The sequence below is a fragment of the Lycium barbarum genome, chromosome 7, assembly GCF_019175385.1.
Source record: "Lycium barbarum isolate Lr01 chromosome 7, ASM1917538v2, whole genome shotgun sequence".
In the NCBI taxonomy this organism is placed as follows: domain Eukaryota; kingdom Viridiplantae; phylum Streptophyta; class Magnoliopsida; order Solanales; family Solanaceae; genus Lycium; species Lycium barbarum.
The window spans coordinates 121,603,270-121,612,032 of NC_083343.1; the positions used below are offsets into that span (position 1 = coordinate 121,603,270).

The window sequence follows — 8,763 nt, forward strand, 5'->3', positions numbered from 1 at the left end:
AGGGAGTAATACACATTGAAGAAACGAAACTACACGGCTACTGCCTAATACTACCGCTACAGAGTTCACTAGGCTACCTACTAACCTCTAGCCTAACCCTCGGCCTCCACACCTTTCTATCTAAGGTCATGTCCACAGTACGCCGAAGTTGTGCCATGTCCCGTCTAATCACCAAAGAGGTTCTGAAGTCCAATTTGTGCTCAAGGAGTCACTACAATCCCTAAAAAAGTTACTACTAGTATTTTTCATAGTGACATTAGTTGCCACAAATACTGAATAAAGTCGCCACAAGAACTACGAAAAAGAATGTTCAAAAGGGGTCGCCACTAATAAGTTGACATTCACAAAATGCATACTCCATGATTAATATGTTCAAAAGACTTGACATCATTTTCATTTACAGTTTAATATGAAGCTGCAAGGGGGTCAAAGGGGGAGGAGAAATACCAGTCTTTTATACAAGAAAGAAGACTATGGGAGAAACAACTGCTGGCAAATTTACATGTAGAGTTGTTTTTATTCCCTGTGAGAATGAAGTTGAATTGGTCAAAGCAATGAATAAGAAGCTGCTTCTGTAAGGAAACTGACTTGATTCACTGAGAGCACAGCTTAATTCGACTTGTGATTTGGCTTGAAAAATCAACCTTAACAGAGATGAAAAAATTGGTTTCAGTAAAGCAGAATGTAAATATTCAAAAAATAAAAGCTGAGAGGAATTACAGTCATGCTAAGCTTATCGGATTAGAGTACAAAGTTGCTGAGATTAAGCTAACACAAAATGTCATCCTCTAAGTTAGACAGGTAACAAAAAAATTAATGATGCTTTAGTGTAGGCTACTGTTTCATACATGAAGGCATTAGCAAGTTATCACATTTAAATGTGATGAGGTACTGTTATCTTTTTTGTAACAGCTATGCTCACCAAAATGCAAGGGTAGGAGAGAATAGAAAACTAGACAAAGTAAAGCATATGCAATTGATATGTCATACATTCTTTCAAGTTTAAGCAGAGAGAAAACTTGGCACAATGCATTAGACATAATTGATACATCATATATTTTGTCAAGTCAAAACCTGAGAAAATATATAATGTGCCAATTACATATACTATAGACTTGTGATGTGAACAAGCATATGAAGCACAATGCCGACATTTCAGAGTCTATTCGTGATCATGATTAGTGTGATCTGTTTCCTATTTCTAAAGAAAAAGCATCAACCTATTGGCCCTAAATTAGGGAATAAATCTGCTGCACCCTTTCTTTCCATGGAACATGCTAATCCTGATCAGGAATATAAGATATAACTTATAAGGTTGAAGGAAGATGATACTGATAGATGTCAAAGATATACACACCAGTACATTTTTATCCTTATCATAAATTACTTTATTTGGAAAAGAGAGAATATTGTAAATTCTGTATCATCTTCCTCTGTATGATTATCCAGGCTCCAGTCATTAATTTGATCTAAAAGAAGCCACTTGGTAACAGACTCTACAATAGGATCAAACATAACCTATAACCAAGCAGATATCAACCGAATGTGAACTGTCTCTAAGTATAATCAGACATAAGACAATAGAATAATCTTCTATCGGAAAGCCAAAAACACAGACAAATATTCTCATGGCCAAACGGGTTCTTTTGTTTCTTCCTAGTCCATTCGCATGGAAAAAAAAAGTAAGGCCATCAAAAGAAAATCCAGCATGGCCAAGAAGCTGAGTAAATTACTATCCAAAATTTACAGATTGTGCCAGCCCATCCAGTACTAAAATCAAATTATTTCTATTGCATCCTCTTTATGAGGTACATTGACATATCCATACTAGTCCTTTAACACCAAAGGAGCTACAAAGCTATGAGGTCAGTAATTATAAACACAGTATGCATGACTATCAGCCATAATATATGTTGTATAAAAACAACTATACAAGCATTAAACTGTTTTATGACATCAGTACTACAGAAATAGTATGATCATCAAAATCTTGGCAGCAAAGACAGGTGACTTTAAATAGAGAGGTGCAGGGCCAGGCATGCAGTTGCTAAGGTACACTGGCGGAGCTACAGATGAATCAGTATTTGAGAACCAAAACAGCTCTACCTCATTGACAGTGCAAAAATTTTGAAAGTGTTCCTTCACCCAACATAATTTTGGAGTAAATAAAGATATTAGGATATATATAGTAATCAGGTTTGTTGAAGTTTGGAGGCCTCTACCAAAGCTTGAGGCCTGGAATTAATTGATAGATAGGTCACGTGAAATGTAAGCTATCTCTTCTCTATGTGGATAATTTATCACTTATCTGTGACGAAAATGGTATTGGTTCCACCGCTAGGCAGTGCAAACAGCATCACCGTGGTTAACCATCATATCAACCGAAGATATTTGGGTTCCCAGAAGGCAATTTTTTTTTCAATATAGCAAATGTTTCATGTTTTCTAGGATTATCTAAACATAATGAGAGTTGTTTGACAAACCCAAGGGCAAACCCGAGAGAAGGAATTGGCAGTCGGAAAGAATAGTTCCTGAGGAAAGTAGATTCACTTCCGTAAACCTCGAAATTGCTAACATCAAATTACTTAGTCTTTTTGTAAATTAGTCCAATTTTGAAGAATTTATTGCTTCACTACTCCTTAAACATGGCACTTTTTCTCCTAAAAGTCCATGTTTTAGCCAACACAAAAACACTGTCAAAGCAGAGGGGAAGAACAGAATGATACCCCAGTAAATCTTTGACCTGTTTTTATTCATGACATCATTACCCATTAGGCCTCCTTAAGGTAGGTCTTTTTTGTTCTTAAATAACTTACTAGCTCTATTAGCCTAGGTTGCTGAAAACCTTAAGCAGTCTTTTATCAGGAGACAGAATGCCGGTCCCCCCAACCCCCCCCCCCCCCCCCCCCCTTCCCCCAGTAAACCCCGCAACACCCCCTAGCAATAAGGAATGGCAACAAGAAAAAAAGATCATACTTATCCCAAAAAAAAAAAATGGAAATAGCAATCAAAAGGATCAGCAAAGCTGGTTGTTGAGTAGGACAACAAGCAATATTTTAGGTTCAACTTCAACTTGTGATCTTTCAACAAGCAATTTAGGCTTTAGATTTTAGTATCAATATAGCAGGTTTACCTTTGCCTTAGATGTGCCAAATATGTTCCTACTATAAAGTAATTTCAAATGTTACACTCCAGTAGTCTTGCAAAAATAAAATCCCTCTTGAAACTCTCACCCCAATTTGATTACTTACAGTACAATCTTGGAGTAGGTGGAACAAAACGAACAGGACCAATAGATTCTTCAACATTTGATGCTTCACTATCAGGCAAAGGCAGCATACCTCAATTTAAACTTGTATGACAATTTAATCCTCTTCTATCATGCTATACTAAGGGTGTTAATATAATCCTTTCCATCAACTATAATCCTGGCAAAAATCTTATTAAAAACTAAACACGAATTTACATGTCATAATATGCAGATGAAATTTTGAAAGAGCAGTATGCGGTAGTCCTCCTCTTTCCATATTATCGATTAGTATTAGTGCAAAGCTCCTTACAAATGGAAGGAAACAATAATACTACATTCTATTTCTAGCTTCCTAATTCCCACTTATCTTTCTACTTGTTCTTGCATTTTCCCACTGACACATCACTTCATAAAGCATTTTTACTGCTTAACACAGTCACTAGAAATGCATTCACTAATAACAAAAGAACACATTTAAGTGACAACTTATCAGAAAAAAGAACACATTATGTAATATGAACTCAAACAGGGAAGCCAGCATATTTACCATTTGAAGACTCCCCCTTTTTAACCCATACAAAGCTATTATCCTTCTGCTTCAACGTTCTTCGCTGTTCATACCTTTTGGAAGTCCCATATCTCCACTTGTCACCATACGCGCTGACATTCGACCTCCGTTGACCATAACTCTTATCAATCAATGACAAATCCCCAAGATCTCTCTCAATCTTCATCTTCAAACCAGCTTCTGAATCTATCAAAGGTACATCTTTCTCTGCATTATGCTGTTTTCCCGATTGCTCCAGACTCTCCATCTTATCGCTTACTTCTCCAACCTTATCATCCACCTTTCTCCAGCTACTTTTTTTATCCTTAAACCCAACTCTACATTTCTGCCCTCCATTTTCCCTATCTACCTCGTTTTCTCCTACAACCTCCATCGTGCAAACCATAGCCACTTCTTCGACCTCCTTATCACCATATGCACGAAATGCACCTCTCATTCTCACCTTCTCATTAGTTCTTTCTTTCATATCAACTGAAACCTCCTCCTTCTCTGCATTATGTTCTTGTCCTGATTGCTCCACACCGTCTACTTTATCGCTTACTTCTCCAACCCTATCACCCATCTTTCTCCCGCTATTTTTAATTCTTCTAAACCCAACTCTACATTTCTGCCCCGCAATTCCCCTATCTACCTTGTTTTCTTCTACAACCTCCACCGTGCAAATAGTAGGCACTTCTTCGACCTCCTTATCACCGCATGCACAAAATGTGCCTCTCATTCTCGTCTTCTCATTAGTTCTTTCTTTCACATCAACTAAAACCTTCTCCTTTTCTGTACTATGTTTTTGTCCTGATTGCTCCACAGTGTCTACTTCTCCAACCCTATCAACCATCATTCTCCCGCTATTTTTCTTCTCCCTAAACCCAACTTTAAATCTCTTCCCTCCGAGTTCCCTATCTACATTCCTTTCTCCTATAGCCTCGACCTCCTTATCTCCATATGCACGAAATGCACCTCTTATTCTCGCCTTCTCGTTAGTTTTTTCTTTCACACCAACTGAAACGTCCTCCTTCTCTGCATTATTTTCTTGTCCTGCTTGCTCCGAACTATCTGCTATATCGCTCGCTTCTCCAACCCTATCACCCATCTTTCTCGCGCTATTCTTCTTTCCCCTAAACCCAACTCGACATTTCTGCCCTGCAATTTCCCTATCTACATTGTTTTCTTCTACCACCTCCATTTTACAAACAGTAGCCACTTCTTTGACCTCCTTATAACCGTATGCACGAAATCCGCCTCTCATTCTCGCCTTCCCATTAGTTCTTCTTTTCACATCAACCAAAACCTCCTCCTTCTCTACAATACGTTTTTTTCCTGATAGTTCCGCACTGTCTACCTTATCGCTTACTTCTTCAACCCTATCACCCCACTTTCTCCCGCCATTTTTCTTTCCCTTAAACCCAACTCTACATTTCTCTCCTCCGATTTCCCTCCCTCCATTGCTTTCTCCTACAACCTCGACCTCCTTATCTCCGTATGCACGAAATGCACCTCTCATTCTCTCCTTCTCATTAGTTCTTTCTTTCACATCAACTAAAACCTCGTCACGAAATGCACCTCCCATTCTCTCCTTCTCATTAGTTCTTTCTTTCACATCAACTAAAACCTCGTCCTCTTCTGCACTACGTTCTTTTCGTGATTGCTCCACATTGCTATTCTTCATTCCCTTAAACCCAACTTTACATTTCTGCCCCGCGATTTCCCTACCTACACTGCTTTCTCCTACCACCTCCACCCTGCATACATAAGCCACTTCTTCATCCTCCTTATTCTTACATTTCCCCTTAGATATTTCTTTTTCACTGTTTTCCACACTCACCATAGTCATGATTTCTTTCTCTGCCACATCAAAAGTTGAAACTTTAGCCATATCTTCTTTTCCATCTCTTTCAAACCTAGGTTTCCTATTTACAAAATAGCCCTTTTTCTTGTTTTTTTCACCTTCTTTAACCACTCTACCAGTGATTTCCACTTCCTTTAACTTGGGTTCTATAGAAATCAAACCAACCTCACGCCAACCTTTCATACTATGATTTTGATGTCTTTGATGATTTTGATGAAATGGGGTTTTCGATTGTTTCTTTTCTTGTTTTTCCTTTTCTTGTTTTTCTTTTTCTTGTTGCTTTTTTTCTTTCTCTTTTAGCCATCTTTCTTGGAGTTGGGCTATGGAGATGTAATTTGAAGGGATAGAAGGGTAGTTTTGGGAATTAGTTTCAGCCATTGATGATCAAGAAAAAGGTTCTGGACAATCAAATAACAAATGGTTGTTGAAGAATCACATGGTGGATTGAAAAAAAAATGGAATTTTGATGGTGTTCTTTTAAAGTGTATAGGCAATGATGAAGAGTGTGTGTGTGTGTGTACAATTTTTGGCTGGTGTCCTACTCAACTCTAACTTTTTTTTTCACCAATAAAAGAAGAGAAGACTTGACCCCTAAGCACATAGTTTACACCTTCTATTTATTTTGTCACTTTTTGCTTTTTCTTGTCATATTTCCATTGTACTTTATTAGAAAACAAAAATCTCTATGTATAATTACTCTAACAACTTTTTCTTTTGGCTCAATACGTTGAGGTCCCTTAAACTTAAAAAAAAAAAAAAAAATCATAAGACATTCAAATTAGGGGTTACTTCATTGAAGACTTGAATATGTGATAAAGTATTATTATTGGATACACTTTCGATTCAAAAAAATTTTAAAAAAAATTGCTCGTGTTCTCGAATGCTTGTTACGTAAATAACTTAATCACTTAAAATGTGTCAGTTTTTTTAATTATACAAATTAGCCTCAATAGAAACATGCTTGAAGTTTTATAGCTCCTTAAGACAAATGCGTATAATTAAAGAAGCTTTTGAACAATCAATAACAAATAGTGTTGAATCATCACCTGAAGCAAGTACCAAAGCACCTATTTTACACTATCAATTTATTTTGGCTTAACTTATTGACGATCTTTAAATTTGTCAGCAAATTTCATTTAGACGGTCAAAGAGCGGTTTATTTTAATTAAATACATGATAAAGTGTTCCTATTGGACTCTTTCAGTTCAAATTTTGAAGAAGAAAAAAACTGCGCGTGTTCTCAAATACTTATTACGTAGATAAGTTAATCACTTAAGACGTATCAGCTCCTTTAATTATATAGATCACCCTTAATAGAAACATGCTTGAAGATTTACTGACTTATTGAGCAAATGCTTGTAATTAAAGAAGCTTTTGAACAATCAATAACAAATACTCCCTCCGTTTCTATTTATGTGAACTTCTTTGACTGGGCACGACATTTAAGAAAGAGAAGACTTTTGAAACTTGTGGCTCAAAATAAGTCTTGAATATTTGTGTAGCTATAAATCATTTCATAAAGTGAATTTATTTCCAAATTAGGAAAGAGGTCATTTATTTTGGTACGGACTAAAAAGAAAATAAGTTCACATAAATTGAAACAGAGGGAGTAGTACTCAAGCATCACATGATGGATTGAAACATGGAATTTTAATAGTTTTTTGGCAAAAGTCATAGATAGCCCCCTAAACTTTACCGCATTTTCCTCATGGCTACCTAAACCGGGAGTTGTACCTATTGACTGCCTAAACTACCCTGAATTTATACCACATAAGCACATTTTGCCTACATGGCAGCTCGTGTGTGCTGCACGCAAAATGGGCGCGTGAAGGGTTGTGTTGTTGCTTATATGGAAACTCCAACGTACCATTTTTTTTTAATAACCCCAAATTTAAAACCCCAATTCCAAAAATTCCAAAATCTCTCCTTTCTCCTCCTTTCTCAACCGTTTCTCTCTCCCCTTTCTCCTCCTTTCTCCCCCGTTTCTCTCTCTTGTTTCAGTTCAATTTTTTTCGTCCTTGTCTCTCGATTTATAGTTGTTGCTGGCTGTATTGTCTCTTATTTCTATCTTGGTTCTCTCTTCTTCATAGCAATGCCACAAAATTCAGGGATTATAGATGAAAATGTTATTTGTAATTGTGGTAATTCTTGTAATGTAAGAACTTCGAGAACAGTTAACAACTCAGGTCGTAGATTCTTTGGTTGCAAGATGCCAAAAGTGAGTACCTATTTTAAAATTTTGATTTTTGGAAATTTGATTTTCGGCCATTTTTTCAGATTTGTTGTGTTCATAATTTTCTTTTACTTTTATGTAGGATAAGGGTGGATGTGGCTATTTTAAATGGATTGATCCATCTCCAGAGGTTGAGCTTTTGAAGGAGAAGCTTAAAGAGGTTGAAGAAGAGAGGGATACATTGAAATATAAAATGAAGGAACTTGGAGGCAAGTATGATTCATTGAAACAAAAATTGAAGGAAATTAAGGAAGAGAGGGACTGTGCAAAAGCCAAATTCAATATGGTTGTCGTTGTTGTTCTATGTTTTTTACTTGCAAAAATTATCTTTGGGTAGTCTAATTGTTTCCTAGTTACTGTTTGTAATGTTCCTACAAAGATTTTCTTCTATGTTTGTAGTAATGTTTTGGTTATTAGATTTTGTGAATTACTTGGCTTGTGTTTGGCGTTATGAATTAGTCGCAAATATGACATGAATATAAATCAACAAAGAAACATAGCAATTGTTCATTAAAATGCTAGCATCATACATAGAAAAGAAAATAGAGACCTAGTCAACAACTATGACCTCATCCTCTTCCTCTTCCTTCTTTTGAACATCGAATCCTATGCCCTCCCGGCACTTACACTCGCAGACCCAAATACAGAGTGTATCTCCCTCCGTCAATTGCTCGAATTCCAGAAAGTCTTTCCACCTGAGACAGAGGCGCGCGTGTTTTCCAATTTTGTAGGTCATAGTGTAACGTTTTTCTCCATAAACAACAACGGCATGAGTTATTTTGGTTGGTAGAACATCAAGAATATTAGTAGGAAGCACCTGCAAAAAAAAACATGAAAAATTACTAAACGATTGCAATAAAAATAGCAAA

General features: G+C 36.6%; 2 protein-coding genes across 2 annotated transcripts; one reads left to right on the top strand and one right to left on the bottom strand.

Annotated features, from left to right (window-relative positions):
• Window positions 1–334: 334 nt before the first annotated feature.
• On the bottom strand, window positions 335–6,243 carry LOC132604061 (uncharacterized). Its single transcript, XM_060317385.1, has 2 exons — window positions 3,798–6,243; window positions 335–644 (listed from the first exon to the last, which is right to left on the bottom strand). Exons 1-2 carry the CDS (start codon window positions 6,037–6,039, stop codon window positions 640–642), a joined length of 2,247 nt encoding a protein of 748 aa, XP_060173368.1. The 5' UTR covers window positions 6,040–6,243; the 3' UTR covers window positions 335–639.
• A 406-nt stretch (window positions 6,244–6,649) lies between these two features.
• Window positions 6,650–8,231, top strand: LOC132601855 (uncharacterized protein At1g43920, Chloroplastic-like). The gene is made up of 3 exons (XM_060314914.1): window positions 6,650–6,716; window positions 7,698–7,879; window positions 7,977–8,231. The coding sequence occupies exons 1-3, from the start codon at window positions 6,650–6,652 to the stop codon at window positions 8,229–8,231; spliced, it is 504 nt and encodes a 167-aa protein (XP_060170897.1).
• The last annotated feature ends 532 nt before the right edge of the window (window positions 8,232–8,763 follow it).